The sequence below is a fragment of the Microcaecilia unicolor genome, chromosome 6 (assembly GCF_901765095.1).
Source record: "Microcaecilia unicolor chromosome 6, aMicUni1.1, whole genome shotgun sequence".
In the NCBI taxonomy this organism is placed as follows: Eukaryota; Metazoa; Chordata; class Amphibia; order Gymnophiona; family Siphonopidae; genus Microcaecilia; species Microcaecilia unicolor.
Genome location: NC_044036.1, coordinates 62,683,500 through 62,703,081, shown reverse-complemented (window position 1 = coordinate 62,703,081; position 19,582 = coordinate 62,683,500). Strand labels below are relative to the sequence as shown.

At 40.2% G+C, this 19,582-nt stretch overlaps 1 protein-coding gene across 1 annotated transcript in view; it reads left to right on the top strand.

Annotated features, from left to right (window-relative positions):
• The window catches only part of SYDE2 (synapse defective Rho GTPase homolog 2), an 86,630-nt gene that overhangs the window by 20,122 nt on the left and 46,926 nt on the right, over positions 1–19,582 (top strand). Inside the window, exon 3 of the mRNA XM_030206952.1 lies at positions 2,865–3,590. Coding sequence (XP_030062812.1) covers positions 2,865–3,590 — 726 coding nt within the window. The remainder of the gene's footprint in view (positions 1–2,864; positions 3,591–19,582) is intronic.

Sequence of the window (19,582 nt, the reverse complement as noted above, 5' to 3'; positions counted from 1 at the left end):
CTCATTTATTTGTATTGAAAAATTTTTAATAAAGAAATTGAACTAAAAAAAAGAAATGAAGTTTCTGCATGTGATGGAGATGGAAGAGAAATGAAGCCCCCCCCCCCCCCCAATGGGAAAACCGGCTCTAACAACTACAGTAAACAATCACTGATTCATAGTAACATGGCAATTGTGGAATTGCACCTTTAAAACAATCCTCCCCCTCCATTCCTGTGTTTCAGAACAGCCACTTGGAGGCAGACGTTTGAACACTGAAATATGGTCTTAGTGATGCTGTGGGGCTCATTTTCAGCCTATAATTCTGCACTCCATAGGTTACTAAAGTGCTTTGAAAATTCATATCTACATGTGCTTTAATTACACATTGAGTGATTTTGTTTTAAATTTACTACTTAGTAGCTTCATTGCGTGCCCCCTAGTCCTAGTATTTTAGAACGAGTAAACAAACAATTCACATCTACCCATTCCACTCAGTATTTTATAGACCGCTATCATATCTCCCCTCAGCCATCTTTTCTCCAAGCTAAAGAGCCCTAGCTGCTTTAACTTTTCCTCTTAGGGAAGTCCTCCCATTCCCTTTATCATTTTTGTCACCTTTCTCTGTACCTTTTCTAATTCATTCTGCTATATGTTTTTTGAGATGCAGTGACCAGAATTGCACACAACATTTGAGGTGCAGTCGCCCCATGGAACTATATTGATCATTCAGGAATGGAGGGTGTTGCATTTTTTTTTTAATCCTTAATATTGGTCCCAAGTTTCCGCCCCACCTGTTGCATAATGTTTGTTGTTTGTTGTGGGTGATATTTGGTTTTACTTTTTTTTTTGGGGGGGGGGGGGGGAGCATGCAGCTTGCCAGTCTAACTTGTGTTTTGAAGAGCACAGGGTATCTGTCCTGAGGCTGACTGCATTTGCATATTGAATTACTGCATTAAGAAGCTTTGGGTCTTATTTTGTGCAGGACAATGTAACGGCATGCAACTTGGCATAAATCATTTTTGCTCTAGTTGTGTTTTAACTAAATAACATGGTGCTCCGGTAGAATGGAAAGCTGGTTAATTTGATCAGAAGCTGACAGTGTCAGGAGGGTGTTGATCATGGAAGGAATCACCCTAGTGAATTTTTAGCATTCAGTACCTGAATATATAGAAAAGGAGCTGAACAGAAATGATCTGGAAGTCTTGGAACAGTGTGATGAACAGCCTCCCTGTGGAGGTTGCTTTGTATGTTAAATTTTTTTGTTTGTCAAATAAAAAAATACCTGCATGGTACCTTCCAGATGTAGCACTCGCCTTTTTATTCCAGAATTATTTTTGTCAAAACTTGCCTCTCTTAATTTAAAAACATGTGCACATATATTTTTTCTTTGCAAATACCTCTTTGAATGTGTTTTTCCCCTCTTAAGAAGACACTTCTTGTTACCTGTGTTCCTAAATGCCCCCTCTCTGCCTTCGTGGAGATTGTGAAAATAAGTTTTGGAAAAGCATACAGGTTCATTGGCGACATCTCTTCATCAAAGATGTGCATTTTCCTCTCTTGAACTAAAGGTTTTCTCTCCGATGTTTAGAGTTTCAGTAAATGTAGCATATCCTGTTAAAGTTTGTACTTGCCATAGAATTATTTGGAAATGGATGTGGTATTTTGGAATCCAAAACTTGGTGTTCAGTCTAGTTGACAATTCCATTTGTTAATACAAAAAAAAAAGTGACTACACAAGACTCTGCAACATAGGAGACTATTTTAGAAGGCTCATATGGCTTTTATACGTGTAAATTACCAGTGTATATAAATAGCTATTTTAGAAAGCTAATATTTGCACATGTAGATCTGCAGCATGAACAATTTCCAAGAGGGCATGTTGTCTGCCAAGAGTATGTATGTATTTACAATTTTACAATGGCAACACATGCATACTTAAAAAAAAAAACAACCAAAAAAACCACTGGAAGCTGGCATTGCTACCTGCTCTGATGCAGGCTTGTCAGTTGACTGCTCATTTGGACATGAGGCTTGCATGAGTGATCGAGGGAGCAATTGTGCTTAGTTTTGTGGTGTTTAAAAGTACCTCAAAGTAAAAAGGAAAAAAAAACTTCACTCTGCTCCTTAATTGGTTCTTAACATCCAGGCTTGTAAATTTTAGCACTTATTCAGAATCCTGAGAGATGCCATCCTTTTTTGTTTGAATGTGCCCTTTCTAATATTCCACTCGACATGCTGCAGCTGCACATATATGAAATTGCAAGTTTTATGTTAGTCTGTACCTGCTGTACACCGCCTTGGGTGAATCTCTTCATAAAGTTTGTAAATAAACCCCTTTTAAATAAAATTAAATAAATATGTGATCTGTGGAAAAGATGACCAAACCCAATAGTCCAAACCCTATCTTTTTATGTGAAAAAAATAAAAGTTACAAAAGTTTAAACATTAAGGGCCCTGTTTACTAAGGTGCGCTAGCGGTTTTAGCACGCGCTAAATGCTAGAGACACTCATATATTCCTATGGCATCTCTAGCATTAGCACGCGCTAAAAACTCCATGCGCCTCTAACGCAGTTTAGTAAACAGGGCCCTTAACTTTATGAACTGATGACTTGAAAAATCGGCCATTCTCAACATTTTGAATCTGCTACTTTTAGACGCCTTCTCCCAAAGATGGTCCCATATTTCCCAGTGACCTTTATATATATTTTATAGAAGGCTCTTGTGTTCAACAGTCCTTTTATGCAATACTTTGGGAACTGTGCATGTCCCTACTAGGATGTCCTATGCAAAACTGGGCTTTATTATATTTAGCGTGTATAATTTTTTGTCAACTGCCAAATTGTTCTTTAGAACTAATAATGGTTTTCCTTTCTTGGAACAGATTTAATTGAAAACGTGTATGCCTCCTCTCTGATCGGAGAAGAATTTAAAGTTTCTGAATCTAATAAAATCAATGAGAAGGGTCTTCAAAAGAACAATATCACAGTGTCCAAAAAGCGCAAATGGCTCCAGCAGAGTACCCAGAGGTCCCTGTTTCCAGAAGAAGCTAGCATGAAGAATCCAGGCGAGATTTCCCAGGTACCCAAATCGTCCAGTCTGAGACACGGAAAGCTTCCAGCTCCTATGAGGCTTCCTATTCCACACGAGAACCCTGACAGATCTCAGAGTAGCACTATAAAAATTCACGCGCCCTCCACCAGCTTGGTCCCCGTAGGAAACTGTGCATTTGATGTCAATGAAGAAAATGACGCAGATGATGAAGGAGAAATCTGGTATAATCCCATTCCTGAAGAGGATGAACCCGAATTGCATCGAGCTCCCTGTCTTGAAGGGATTTGCCTTCTGAATTCTGACACTCATGCCTTCGCTTTACAGAAGATGGTGTGTGATCCTGATAGGGCTAGAGTGCCTGGGCCTACTGGAGGCCTTCCATGTGCTTCAGAATGTGTGGGGGCTGTGCAGACGGCTCCTTCCAGTGAGATTAATGATGTGGATTCCTTACATTCCACTGACTACTCCATGCAGCTGCATAAGCGGAGGTTTGCGTGCAAAGCTCCAGTAGGGAAGACTGTGGAGGAGAAGCCTTTGTACAAATCTTGTGAAACAGGTAAATGGAGTATTTTACTTACAGTATCGTGCTTCTCTGACAGTGGCCCTGGTTTAGCATTGCCTAAACTATTTTTCCAAACAAAAAAAGCAACACTGGGCCTTCAAGACTGGGACAACAGGAGTATTTTATTGACAAATGGGTCATTTGTCAATAAAATACTCCTGTTGGCCCAGTGTTGCTTTTTTTGTGTTTGTGTTTGCTGTATACCCTCTCTTTTTGTTCCAGACTATTTTTCTCCATTTTCAATAAAGGAATCCTTGGGTCATATGTTTTTAATAGCTGAAGGGCTGCACTGGAGATAAGTCTATTTGCATATTATATAAAATGTGTATATTTTATAGCAGTTAATGCTTATTAATAGAACAACAGAGCACCGCATGTTATGCGGAAGAAATGAGATGATATACCTCTTCCCATAAGAAATACAAAGTGGTTTTGCAAGATGTTAAAAACTTCAAATGTATATTAATTACACAATGATCGCACTACCCCATCCAAATTAAAATAAAAGCCATCAGTTCAGTATATCAAAAAATCCTCCTCTTCCAGCTATATTCCCTGCTACATCCCCCACCATCCACAACAAGCTGCGGAAGAGGATGACTTTAGCATACAAGCTGATGGCAGAAACACATGAGGTCTCATTTGTGTTTATGGGTCTTCTGCAGTTGTCAGGCTGACGCTGCTCATAAATTCAGAAATCCTGAGGAATGTTTGACACAAACTTGCGGTCTGGAAGTACATTTGAGAACTACTGCTGTAAAGTTGGTTCTTATAGACAAGAGGCCTGTAAAATCAGTTTGAAGAAATATTGACATTTACATTCCTCTTAACCGATAAGTTCTAGGCAAAGTACAAGATTTAAAAGTCTAAAAAGTACAAATCAAAATACAACTCCCCAAAATACAAAATTATATATATAAATAAAACATGCCATTATATTACAGTAGATATCTAGAGTGATAAGAGGTATACTGGTCGATATTCAAAACGATTTAACTGGCCGCTGACTTACTCGTTCGGTGCTATTCGCTAATTTTCTTTTTATGGATGGATTGATTGCAATTTTTGTATAAAGTTCCAAGGATTAACCCTTGTAATGTAATATAAAGAAAACAGAACAAAAACAGAAATTACTACATATATTGAAAAAGTAAGTATTCAAAACTAAAGTCCAGCTGCATACGAGGAAGGAGATCAGTGGAAAATCAAAAGTGATTTGCAGAGGTATAACGAATTTTACCAGTGCAGATTTTCTGGCTAAAAGTTGTACATCTCACTGGCTAAAGGTCACACACTATTCCACAGCATACTTCCTTTGCGCCATATTGAGAGGAGGTTTTTTCAATGAAATTGTAATAATATTTTGCACATCGTTCAGAATTTATCACCAATGTGTAGAAGGAAACGTCAGTTCCTTACAGAAACTCTAGCTGTCAGATTCATGCAGGGCTTGCTTCCATTTGAATCTGTTTGTCCTCTTGCAGTACCTTAGCCAGCTAACGAAAGTCCCCTTTGAGCCTATAGACTCCTATGAGCATAAGAGAGATGTGTTTCTGTGGTAGTTACTTCAGCATTTAAAGCTGATGAACTCCAAACCCTTGTGCCTTATCCACCTTTTCTCTGTTTTCATCATAATAGGATACTTGCAAAGCACCAGCCTAAATTCCTCCTGCCTAAAGTGGTGTTGGTTTTTCTCCTTAAGCAATCTACTGCCTAGGCCACATTAAATGTAAAAAGACCTTTCATTTCCTGGCTTGCAGGAGAGTTGTCACAGAAGCTTATAGAAAGTACACACATCCTCTGTCAAGCAGTTTCCCTCAGGTCATTGCTTCTGGATAAAATTAGAGCTTTATCTAGTTTTGATTATTTTAAGAAAGCGATCAAAACTTACTTATTCTGGAAATATGCTTTGGGTACTGTTAATTAATATATGTATTCTTTGTAAAATTGAGATGTATCGTCCTAGATGTATGATCTAGTACTCTTAATTTAATCTTCTTAGAACTATATTTGACAATAGCGAAATCTAAGAATTGTAACTGTTTCTTTTGACCCTTCAGTACCTTGGAAGTATGTCAAAGTGCTCTGTTTCTAGTTGAGTAGCAGATTTTTCTCCTTCTGTTACATCCACGTAGCCCAGACCTTTGATAACATTAAGGCCATGGAGTTGGTCAGCCAGCTAAGGCTTTCCTCCATTGATGATCTCCGCAGAGCAGCAGTTTGGAATTTTACCTCCACCCATTCTTTTCTCATTCCTCTAATGTTGGGGCTCCTGGTCCCTCTATTCTCCACGGTGTTTTTAGAGTAGAACTCAAATCCATCCTTACCAGGGCTCAATTTATATTTCCCATGCTCCCTATTGAAAAAAACATATTAAGAAAAAGCAGAGTTTTTCCTAGCAAATATAGGACTCAATTCTGTAAATGGCATTCAAATTTGGATACCAAAATGTGTGCTAAGCATTATTCTATAAACTGCACTCCAAGTTGGGCGCTGCGTATAGAATAGTGCTTAGTGCCAGCATACACACCCAGTTTTGGGGATGAGGATTTACATTAATTGAAGTCTGGTGTTTGTGGGTACCCTGAATTCTGTAATGCTGTGTGCAAATCTTAGAAACACCCCTGACCTGCTCATGTCCCTTCAGATTTGCGTGGAAAAATTTATACGCACATCTTTTATAGAATAGTGACCTTTAAAGATATGTGCATAAATTCCAATTGCCAATTAGCGCCAATAATAGCACCCAGTTATCGGTGCTAATTGGCTTGTCTTGTTTAATATTTTTATTGGTTTTCAATACAGTACAAACCACTGTGCAACAAACAGTATACACGGCGTATAAGGCAATAGAAGAAAGGAAGAGGGAGAAAAAAAAACACAAAAAACATTAACATTCCATATCCAGTAAAAGAACAGCAGCTAGTGATATTAAGCACAGCGTGGTACATTTTGAAAATAAGATACAAGGGGAGACCATTTTTTCACATGCAAGTCAAACTTAAGTGATTTTTGCAAGATATGTTTCATACATAAGTTTTGGAACAACAAATTCCACCATTCCTGATGTGTGACCTGGTTCAGGAATTTCCAATGTAAAAAAATTACCTTCAAAGCCAATTGGCTTGTTACGCTATTAAATTACACACACAATTGGGATGCACCCCCAAATTTGTGTTGCAATTTTGAGCACTATATATAGAATTAGGTAGATAGTGCCTGTTTATTTCTGATTCTTATTCTGCTTTTATGATTTCTTTTTATTATTCACAGCACATGCAATGATCATGTATTAATATACAGTGCAGCTGACTGACACACATAACACACATTCAGACTGACAATAAATATTTCATGCACTCCACACATGTAGTTTCCAAGCGTAAAATAAACTCTTCTCTTCCTGGGACCTACCCGCCTGCACTGAAACTTGCGTATACCATTAGCGGTTCAAGGCATCCAATTATATTACAGTATCCTTTCCATTACCCTTTTATCACCTACTTGATGGACTGTGGCGGACAAGAGTGAAATCTAGGAGCGAACATAAGCTCAGTTGGTGTGAATTACACATTTACTAAGCTTTAGATTAGTTTGCATCTCAGAAGTAATTATTTTATTTAGAACATTTTTATTGCACACTATCCAGCTATTGTAGATAGATAACAGTTGCAACATACACAATAATCTTAATAACACAAAACATATCAGACAAAATAAAAATACACATCATACTGACTAAAATAAAACAAAGCTTGAAGTTGGGCTCTCAGATTTTTTGGAACCCCATTTAGTTTGTAAGAAAGCTTCTCTTTGTATTTTTAACCAAAAACAAACTCTCAAGAGTAATTAGGGGGGATTTTTCTTTAGATCTCTTTTTATCATCCATTCTGTTGTGAGCATTTTATGCATTTGAATCTTCCAGAATTCTCTGTCCAAGCTGTCAACCCACTTAAGAATAGTGCACTTGTTGTCCTGGAGAAAGAGTGATTTTTATCTTTCAAGTAGTAATGGTCTGTGGCTGGCAGGTGGGATATATCCTTGGAACAGGGTCAGGCAAACTTTGTTTTACACAGGGCCACATTAATGAGTTGTGTTCATTAATATGGCCCTGGGCTAGGAAATCCCCCATTTGAAGTTGTATGGTAGCATGGGAGTAGAGAATGTTTCCCATTTTCCCCTCTTTCCCCCCCCCCCCCCCCCCCAACCTCCCATGCAAGCATATCCCTGTAAGAAAGACATGGATAAAACAAATCTGTACTGGGGACCAGTTCTTTTCAACAAGTTTATAACTGATCTGGAGATAGAAATGATGAGTGAAATAAATTTGCAGATGACAGAAAATTATTTGAAAGTTGTTAAATTAAATGCAGACTGAGAAATTGCAGGAGGAACTTGGGAGGCTGAAAGACTGGGCAACCAAATGGCAGATGAAATTTAATGTGGTTAAGTACAAAGTGATGCACATTGGGAAGGATAAATTAAATTATAGCTGCATAATGCCATGTTCCACATTAGGAGTCACCACCTAGGAAAAAGATCTAGGTGTCATTGAAGACAGTACATTAAAGTCTGTGCAGTGGCAGCCAAAAAAGCGAACAAAATACAAGGAATTAGGAAAGGAATAGATTTGATTAAGACAGAGATTATTTATTTCCTCTGTATTGCTCCATGGTCCAACCTCACCTTGAGTATTATGTGCAATTCTTATCACTGTATCTCAAAAATGATATAGCAGAATTAGAAAAGGTTCAAAGAAGGTTGACCAAAATGATTGTCGATGGAACTCTTCTCATGAAGAAAGGCTTAAGAGGTTAGGGCTCTTCAGCTTGGAAAAGAGACAACTAAGGAGTCTTTTGTGAGGTACTCTGTCAGATGCCTGTTGAAAATCAAGATACACAATATCGACCAGCTCACCCTTATCCACATGTTTATTCATCCGTTCAAAGAAATGTAGTAGATTGGTGAGGCAAGGTTTCCCTTTACTAAATCCATGTTGGCAATTTGTCTCATTAATCCATGCCTGTGTATATTCTCTGTAGTTTTGTTCTTTATAATAGTCTGTACTATTTGCCCGACACTGACCTCAAGCTCACCGGTCTATAATTTCCCAGATCACCTCTGGAACCCTTTTTAAAGATTGCCATTATATTTGCCACCTGATACTATGCTTGATTTTAAAGATAAATTACATATTACTAACAATAGCTCTGCAAGTTCATTTTTCAATTCTTTCAGTACTCTGGGATGTATACCATCCGATTCAGGTGATTTGGTACACTTCAATTTGTCATATTGCCACATTACATTTTCCATGTTTACAAAGATTTGTTTCAGTTTGTCAGACTCATCAGCATTGAATACCATATCTTACTTGGTGAAGATCAGCTCAAAGAATTCATTAATCTCTCTGCTTTGGCCTTGTCTTTCCTGAGTGCCCCTTTTACCCCTTTGTCATCTAGCAGTCCAACTGATTCTTTTACTGGCTTCTTGCTTCTAATATACCTATAAAAGTTTTTACTATATGTAGGGGAAAATGCTTTGCTTTTGACTGTATTTGGAATATGTTAGCTTTTGGAAATACGCATTACAGCTGTCTTTGTATTGTATTCGGTACAAAAGGAAATGCATTTCTTTTTTTTTTGTTTCTCCAGTGTTGCAGTATGTGCCAAGTTTGAATTCTTGGGGTTCCCAGTGCAACTTTTGTCTTCATGTTTCTATTTCAAATTTGTCATCCCTTTTAGCAGGAGTAGATGTATTGGTGTTCCAGGGCCCAATGTTATATTGGTAGTGCTGCCTATTTGTGGGTAGGGTTTTTGCTGTTTGAATCATATGAACTGTTGTATGGCAGATTTGCTATATGTAAAGATTTCTTTTTTCAGATTTTGTATTTTACAGTGTCCTGGTAGTGGAGAGATTTATGTTTAGTCCAATGACATGAGAATCAGAAAAAAAAATTTGTGTAATGACTTCTATTGAGAAATGTCCTAGTTGTGTTCTGCAGCTCTGGTTTGGGGACGGTAGGGTTTTTGTAGCTACGGAGCACGTTTACATTTGATTAATAAGAATTGCTATGCTATGTCAGTCCAAGGGTGATGGATACAGTCTATGGAACTTTGGAAGGCTAAGTGCTTTGAAAATATGCCTGAGTGTCACATGTGAGTGCACTGTCTGTCAGAGGTGTGTCCCAACTCAAAAGGTTGAGAACCACTGCTCTAGGATCTACTCAATATCTCGCTAATGGTGCTGTACATTTTTTTTTGTTTGTTTCCTGTTCATGAATATGTACTTAGGGCTCAATATGATCTCTTTATTTTTTTCTTTTTAAATCTGTTTAGTTGCACTGGTCAAAATGGTTTTTCAGGCTTATTTCATGAATCATTTTATTTGTTTGGAACTATTCCTGGTCTATAAATTGTTCCCAAACTAATGAATCTTCATATTTCCTCTCCTAAGCTTTTGTGTCGCATGGACATGCTTCTTTCCCTTCCCCCAGGATAAATTCTTGTGGCCAGCACACTAATTGGATTAACTAATGGTAGAAGCAAGTCTTCAGCTGTTAAGTAATTGATTTTGTGGTGCTATGGCTGGCTCAATAAATCCAGTATTTCTTTTAATGTACTTAAGCAGTCCCCCATCTCTGCTCAGTTTCTTGCAGCTAAGGATAGCCTTAGCAGATCTGTGGTGGATTTTATTTTTCAAGATTCGGAGTCAATTATATGGAATATCTGTGTATTTAATAATGCAGAACATGCATGAAAAAGTAAAATTTTATTAAAATGTGTTCACATTGTGTGTAAACCTTATTTAATGATATGCAAATAATAGTTCTGATGCACATAGCAAATTTTTTTTATTTAAAAGGTAAAGATCTGGAGTAATTTAAACTTTTAAGGAAGTAATTTGATACAGCATTTTCCATGTGTAAAGCCTTGTGGCTCTGGACAAGTCACTTAACCCTCCTTTGCCCCAGATACTAAATACGTACCAGTGTATAATTTTATAAACTGCTTTGAAGGGCAGAATATCAAATCCTTTTCTCTTTCCCGTTATTAGTTTATAAAATTACATGGGTAAATACGTTCATAGATGTATACATGTGGATAACAGCAGTAACACCTTTAAGTGATCTGCACATAGGCGTTCCTGGGGGCATAGTTTGAATGGAGCAGGGAAGAAGTTGTAATGTAAATGCATACTTTATAATATACCCAATTGTAATGGCAAGTTGAACTTTATAACTTCCAGTGATGAATATACACCTTTGAATAATATACTGGAATACAAAATATACACCTTTTTAATGAATCTGTCAATCAGGACCTCAGTCGTGCAACTCGATGGCGCATATTCATGTCTTCAAGAATTAAGCATTCGATTCGTCCTTTGTCATCTCTTCAAATAAATAATCTTTGTAACATTACTAAACGTTGCCCATATTGGACTTTTCCTTAGCGTCCCTCCGGACCGGCCCAGAATGTGACTGATGGGTTGTGCACGGCTTCCAGCAGGTGGAGACTGAGAAAAAAACTGTGACTCTAGCCAGCCAATAAGAGCCCTTGCCAGCTAGAGAAAGATCCAGTAATCTCAGTCTCCAGCAGGTGGAAGGTGGTGAGCCCTTCAGTCTCAGACTTTTCTATACTTTTCTTTTCTCTCTTTTGTTGAGTGTTGGTATAATTTTCGTCTGTGTCCCTGTGCATTTTTGAAGAGATATAACAAAAACCTGCTGTTTGAAGCCTGAAACCCGTGGGGGTCCCTCAGAGCCTCGGGGGTGTCACACTCGGTAGGCCCTCCCCCCCCATTCCTCCCTGAAGTAAAAGCATTCTGTCCTAATTTCTGATGCTTTGGAAAGCAGACTGTTGTCAGGAGCAGTCTGACTGATGTGAGTTTCCTCCAGCTCTTCGTTGTAAGAACTGTAGAGGTAGGGAGAGGCAGCTACTTAAAAAAAAAAAAAAAAGCTTTTCTCCCTCTTGCTGGCTAATTTGACTTTGCTAGCTTGTTTTTGCTTTTTCTAAGCAATATAAAGATTTCCTCAAGCACCTCAGGGGGGGCGGCTGTGGAGGATGGGAGAGGCAGCGGCTTAATCTAAATGATAAATAATTAAATAATTGACTGAAAGAAGCGAGCCTCCCGGTCTGCTGGCTTAGCAGAGCCGTTTGTGGGCAGTAAGAACTAGCAGGGCTGCTCCGGAGCGCTCAGATGTTTCCTGATCAGCTGTTTTTTGTTCCCTGTCCTTTGTTTTCACTCTGTAGATGAACTCCGCCGCTGTTTCTATCAGCGATGCGGTTTTTAGGAACGGCTGTGTTTGCTGCTTTTGCGCTGGTTTAACAAAAAAGGTCCAAGGTTCTGGTTCCGTTTTGCGGTTGCGCTGTCGGAGGGGGTGTCCGACTTCAAGTCCGTTGGTCTGCCGCTACTCGCGTTTTCATCTTCGGTTCCGATTTTGGCGGGAACTGCCGCCATTTTGGAGGTCATATTGGATGCAGAAGTGCGTGCAGTGACAACTGTCAGCATTCTGATGAGAGAGTCTGGTGCCTTGCCTACGAGGCGGGAGCTTGCGGCTGAGGGGATTTTTTGGCTTGCTTATGTTTCTTATATGGGCCTCCCATAAGGTATTTACCAGTTGAGTAAAGGTGGTCAAGACCTAGCAGGTCATGCAGCGCTTTGCATTGCTCTCTCTGCAATGCCACTACTGCTTATCATTGCTATAGCACTGCAAGGCATACGCAGCGCTGTACAACATATACAAATTGGCAGTCCCTGCTCATTGAGCTTACATCCTTGATATAACAGCAGGGGGAACTTATTAGCAGGCAGACTTACTAAAAACAAGAGGAATAGAATATAAGTGGGTTCTGTATGTGTTTTTATTTTTGCTACTTTCATGTAGCTCTGCAGGTGGCCACTTTGGTTGTAGTCTTATGCTCCCTTCTGGACAGCGGTATATATAAGTATATAATCAGGCATTTTTTGCATATATCTCTCCTCCTTTCCCCTCCTCTCCCTCTCCTTTATCCACTTTTTAGTGGGGTGACATATTCTGGCATACGCTGCTCTTGATACAGTTTTCCAGCCTCAGTATATAATTGTCCTTATGATTTTTGTCCAGTGCTGAGCCATGTCCAGTCAGTGGCATTTGGGGATGGGTGCGCAGCTGGCACCTACCTCTTACTACTACTACTGCTACTATTTTTCTGGTTCAGTGCCTGCTCTCGGCCCTGATTAGCCAAGTCGAACCAGCTACAGCTTCTAGTTCCTTTTTTTTGGCTGATCAAATTCCTATAATCAAGCCTAATTGAGTTTTTCAGAGCATAAGCATTGTCACACTGGAGGCACTATTAAGACTACTACTATTTTGCATTTACACTCTGTAGGTCCTTCAGGTGTGTCCGGTCTCCAGCAATGCCCACATCTGCATCCAGACTACCCACTAAATGTCTGGTTTTACTTTAGGTGGTGGGTGCTAATTTTCTGCAGCGTTTTCCAGTTGCATCTCTTGGAATTCTGATCTCTATGGGAGTTCTTTGTAACAGGTCACTGGGAGTTTACGTGCTAGTTTGAGGCAATTCTCATGAGTTATACTTTTTATAGCACTCTAGTATTAGTCTGCTATTATGGGTCTTCTTGCTGTCAGATTTTTATCCATTGCTTCTCCTGCTCTTGGCAATGCAGGGGTGCAGGTACTGCCTCTGCTCCCTGTAGGCGCTCGCTTGGCGCCAGTTCAAGAGAGGCGAGTCTACCTTTCTTTGGATTGCTGAGTATTGCAGATTATGCGAGTAGGGTACGCATTTCAGTTTACTCCAGTATCTCTTTCCAGGGCTCGCATCAAACTCTTGGCCATCAGAGCGGTTCTCTGTAGGCGTCTGGACCTTTGTCCAATTTCTTTCCCTCGGACAGTTCAGTGACAAGGTCTTTCCCCCATTTTCTCTTCGATTTTAGATTTCTTGCCGGTCGCTCAAGACCTCTAGTGGCCCTCTTTCGAAGGGGGACTTTGCGGCCTGTCTTTGTCGCAGTGTGGTCAGGGGAGTTTCTGACTTCTCTTGTTTCATTCAGAAGCCTACTTTCACATTTCTATTTCCCCTGCAGATTTTTGTTTCCTTTTTTCACTAAAGTTATGGTAGCTGTAGTGGCAGCTCTCAGAACAAAGGGGCATTTTGTTGCATCTTCAGTTGGATAATTGGTTATTCTGGGCAAACTCTTGTCACGAGAGTCTTCTGGTGACAGCTCGGGGGGCAGAATTCTTGCAGTTCCTATCTTGGATACTAGTTAGGCACAGGAGCCGTCTTCTACCCTCTTAGTCGATAGAGCCTCTGAGAGTTAGGTTTCCCATAAGCCAGAGTCGAGTGTTTACTGTGGCCTCGAGTCATCACGCTCCAGGCTAAACTTCGTCACTCTTGGCAGATTTTCAGTCCATCGGAAAGAGATTGTTTCTACAGGTTTTGGGAAACCATGGCAGTACCGATGTAGGCAGTGCCTTGCACTAGGATTTTCTTGGAGTCTCTTCAGAGGTCGCAACTGCCCAGATAGTTATCTCAGAAAGTTTCCTTTCATCAGTCTTTGCTTCTTTCTTTCCAGGTCAGGACCAGTCTACATTGGTGGCTTTGGCACTTTCATTTGTCCAAAGATATGCATTTGAATCATCTCTGTTAGTCTGGAGTGTCGGAGGATGCCAGTCTCCTCGGCCGGGGAGTTCATTTTCTGAAGCAGTTTGGTCAGGGTCTCTGTCTTTTCAGAAGACATTATTATCAATTAGACCGGTTGGGGACCAGAGCGATTCGTCTGGCGCTCCTCGGGGTTCTTCTGCTACTGACAGGCTGAGTAGTTCGTGTAATCTTGGGCAATGTCGCAGCGGTTATATTTTTATCATTCCGCAAAGAGGAATGAGGACTCTACCGTTGGAGTGAATCCCATTGCTATTGTTTCAAGGGCCGCACGTTCATCAGGTGGCTCTTTCAGTGGCTCATGTAGCATGGGTCCTAAATGTTCAAGCACCTTTTCTCTGTCGTTACAGGCTCATTTTGACAGAGTGGTCGCCAATCTAAGTGGTGTTGCGGTTGTTACTAGATCGTTGGGGGTATCCCAGGTTGGATCTGTGGTCCTCTGATAGTAATGCAGATTTCCTCTATTTTTGCCGTCGTCATGAGATTTCCAAAGCGCAGAGTGTGGACGTTCTTCTACTATGCTTCTCAGCTGGTTTAAGGTATGCCTTTCTTCCTTGTCCTCTGATAGGGTGTCTTCTTTTGGAAGGTCGACACACACAGGGAATGTCTGATTTTGGTAGCACTGGTGTGGTCTCGAAGTCCATGGTGTGCCGGTTTTCCACGTCCTTTGGTGAACTTTTCTTTCAAACTTCTGGTGCAGCGAGGTCCTGTCATTCATCCGAATCCGGTTCTCTGCTGTATTACGGCCTGGCTCTTGAATGGCCTCAATTGTTTAGCAGGGGTTATTTTTCTTAGCTCATTACTTCTTTGATTGATGAGCGCTCTTGGAGGATCTTGAGGATAGGCTAAAGCTCATGCACAAATCTCCTTTCGTGCTTCGGTTATGTAAGGTTACATTTGTGTAGAGGGACTTGATCTAAGCTCTTCCTTTCGCTTCTCTTAAGGTGCAGATTGCGATTTTCTCGTCCTTTTGGGATGGTATCTGGAGGAGGTCTTTAGCTAGTTTTCTAGCTGTGGTGCGTTTTTTGAGCGCGGTTAATCTCCTTCCTTTTCCCTAGCGATGTACTTTTCCTCGTTGGGGTCTGAATTTCGTTCTGGCAGTTCTTACTAAGCCTCTCTTTGACCCTTTGTCGTCCTGTACTCTGAAAGGCTTGGCTTTGAAGGCAGTATTTTTGCTGGCCATTGTTTCCGCTAGGCAAGTTTCGGAGTTGCAGGTGTTGTGTGTATCGCTTTTCTTGGACTTCTGTTCCGATCGCGTAGTATTCCGGCCAGTTCCTTCCTATCTCTCCAAGTGGTATTTTGCTTTTATGCTTCTCAGCTGATGGCCTTGCCTGGTTACGTTCCTTTTTTGGCTCAGAGAAACAGTGGCATTTGAAGTGTTTGGATGTCAAATGGGGGTTCATCCACTATTTTGATTTTTTTCTGGTTACATCTGTTGATCTTCTTCTTTGTTGTATTTTGAGATAGGCGTAAGGGGTTCATGGCCTCTAAACCTATTTATTTCTCGATGATTTTAAGTACAGAGTACTTAGGCTTATCTTCTTTCGGGGAAACTTGTTCTACAGCATTTTGGAGCTCGTTCTGCAACAGGTCATATAGTCTTGTAGACAGAGTGTGGTCTGGGGCCTCCACAAGACAGTGATACGGTGGCCATTTTGTCATCTCTGCATTCTTTTTCTAAGCTCTGACGTTTTGACGTCCTCAGTCGTCGGCAGGTTTCGTTTTGAAGCATGCGTTTTTGTCGGCGGGACTGCTAGGGTCCCTCCCATATTTTCACTGCTTTTACTTCCCATCAGTCACATTCTGGGCCGGTCCGGAGGGACGCTAAGGAAGGGTAAATTAGGCCTTACCTGCTAATTTTCTTTCCTTTAGTCCCTCCAGACCGGCCCAGATCCCTCCCTTCAGATATCTATGTTTGTTCGGGGCCGTGTTGTTAGTTTCTTGGTCTATATTAAATAAAAATAAATTAAATAAATAAAATAACAAACAAACAAAGAATCTTATTGAAATGTCCTGTATGAAGGACCATGATGTGTTTGAAGGCACTCACCCATTGTTGGCAATGTGCCGGTAGCTGCTCAGGTTTTTGGATGCACAGGTCTTCTATTTCTTCTATGCCTTTCCTTCTGCTTTGGTACCTTATTACTGGATCTTTCTCTAGCTGGCAAGGGCTCTTATTGGCTGGCTAGAGTCAGTTTTTTTCTCAGTCTCCACCTGCTGGAAGGCGTGCACAACCCATCAGTCACATTCTGGGCCGGTCCGGAGGGACTAAAGGAAAGAAAATTAGCAGGTAAGGCCTAATTTACCCTTATCTTATAGCTGTACAGATGTAACACTTGGCCTTTGGTAGTATAGACGTGTGTTTTGGGCATGCACAGAATTATTTTTGAGCTTACCTACAAAAAAATGCCCTTAAATTTTTTTTCTGAAAATGGACGTGCGTCAAAATGAAAATTGCTGCACGTCCATTTTTGGATCTGAGACCTTACCGCCAGGCATTGACACTTAGCAGTAAGGCCTCACGTGGTAACCGGGTAGTAATGACCTACTTGCGTCAGAACTTTAAAAATATTTTTCGGACACGCGTAGTGGACGCTTGCCAAAATTGAAATTCATTTTTTTCCATGAAATTTTATTGAAATTTAAAGGTTATAACGTTGTAACTGGACAGTAACTCCAATTTGGCGCATGTAGGCACCTACGCAGCTTAGTAAAAAGGCCCCAAAGCTTTGTTGGCTCGATAATTTGATCAGATGGAGTAATGCTGGTTGATAAGATGTGTTTGGTTGAATCATTGGGGGTTTGTCCTTGAAACATCGGTATACGAAGCATGAGTCATGTCGGACTACTTGCCCCTAGCTGACAAAGCTAAGTGTTTAATTCTGTACGGCTATAAGATATAAAGTTGCAAAGATTATTTATTTGGAGAGAAGACCAATGACAAATCGAGTGCTTAATTATTGAAGGCATGATTATGAGCCATCGAGTTGCACCGCTGAGGTCATTAAAGGTGGTGGTAAGGGCTCCCGTGGTAACCGGGCAGCATGCGGCACTGCCCGATTACCGCCGGGTTAACATTGGCACTACAAAAATAAAAAAATATTTTTGTAGCATCGGAAATGTTGCGCACTTGGGGTGGGCACTACCGCCGGGCTTCTGCGGTAACCCAGCGGTATATCTTGTTTAGTGAGCGATAAGCCCGCATTGGGCTTACTGCCGCTTAGTAAAAGACCCCCCAAGTTACCTAGTTCCAGTACATTCAAAACAGGGAAATTTGTCTAAGCTTGCTCCTCAAAAGTAAATAAACAAAATAGAGAGCCAAGCTCAAGTAGCATGATCAAAAATGATAAATGGGAATATATCATACCTGGGTGTCCGAAGATTGTGGCAGTGCTGTGTCTGCTTGGGCAGATAAGTAGTTGCTGCTGATTGGTACATATTTTGACATTTACATAGAGTACATTATACAGTATAGAGCTGAAAGTTGTATATTGAATGCAAGTGCTTGGTAACGAGTAGGCTTTGGATTTGGAATAGTTTAGCGCTATAAGATCTAATAGCCTTGCTTTTAAAGTTTCTGGTGCATTAAATCATTCAACATTAACTTGGCTCTCTTTGTTTTGTTTTGGTAAGTTACGTAGTTCCAGCAGGGAGACATGGCCAATCCTGGTTTTTAACTTATACCCGAAAGCAGTATGGGAGTTAGTCCCTGATTTTACTCCCTGAAGCAATGCTGTAGGTCCTGTAATATCGTCTTCGCTTACATCCATCTCTGATTTTGATCTTTTTCCTTTCAACTTTTTTCCTTTTATTTTTCTGCTTCTCAATCTGCTCAGATTTCATTCATTTTTCAGTCTTCCTCTTTTTCTACATCTACCTACAGCTTTCCAATACCCTTTATCCCAGCCCTCCCCGTTCCTCATCCTATGATTCCCTGCTTTTTTTTTTTTTTTTTGCTAACACTCCTCTCTCTCTCTCTCTCTCTCTCTCCTCCCCTGTATCCAGCATCTCCTCTTTCTCTTTTCTTCCCCCCCCCTCCCTCCATTCAGCATCTCACTCTGTTTTTCCCTCTCTTAGGATCTCCTCTTTCTCCGTATTCCCACCACTTCCAGCATCCCCCTCCAAAGTCCAGCTTTTCTTCTGGAAGACTAAATCCTTGTCAAGAAAGTTGTCTAAATACAGTTGTTTACTGGACAGTTGCCCATCTTACGTAATGGTAGAAATGCCAAACCAGTTGTTTGGCTTACTTTTTTCTTACATGATTTTTTTTTAAATGGATCTTTTTTTATCACATTGGTTGGTATTATTTTAACTCCTATTTTGAAAAACTCAAAGCTGAATATTGGTCAACCTGCTATCGACCTGTTGTCACTAGTCCCCTTCTTTCGAAATTTCTGGGGGCTTATGTTGCTGGATTACATAGTAAAATCCGATTGTCTACAGATTGATTTTCGGCTGTTTCATTCAATTACTTTGGAGGCAAAGTTACTCTTTGCTCAGGGCAAAGCTGCAATATAATTGTAGTTCGATCTTACCGCTGCCTTCAATAGAGTGGATCATGAGATTTTGTTATACAAGTTGAGTCTTCTGGGTATTACAGATAGAGTATTGAATTGTATAAAGGAATTTTTGACTCATAGATACTATAGAGTCAAGATGAATTGGTCTGGTCTATAGTTTCCTGGATCACTTCTACAGTTCTTTTTAAAAACTGCAATTACATTGGCCACCTTCTAGTCCTTGGGTAGCAAAGCCGTTTTAAATGATTAGGTTATAGATTACTAGTAACAAGTTAGCTATTTCATATTTGAGCTCGTTTAGAATTCTATGATCCTAGTGATTTGTTCCTGAGTTTGTCAGTTTTTCTGTTACATATTCTAGACTTACAGTGATAATGCTTTAGTTGCTGTGAATCAGCATTATCAAATTAGGTTTCCATTGTAGATGCCCCAACACCCTTCTCAGGAAAGACCAAATCTTTAGATTTTCTGTTATTGCCTTATCTTCCCTGAGCACTTATTGTACCCATTGGTGATCCAGTAGCCGATTTCCCTCACGTGCTTTTTGTTTTGAAGATACTTTAAAACCTTTTTAGTATTAATTCTTGCCTGTACAACAAGCTTTTTTTCAAAGTCTCCCTTGGCCTGCCTTATCACTTTTTACATTTAACTTGCCCGTACATGTGCTCATCTCTTTCTTATTTATTTTTAAAATTTATAGATTGCACAATCTACGGTTCTCAGTGGTTTACATCATTACGTACATAATCACATTGGTGCTCATTTTCAAAAGAGAGAAACGTCATTAAAAGTGACAGAAGAGCATTTG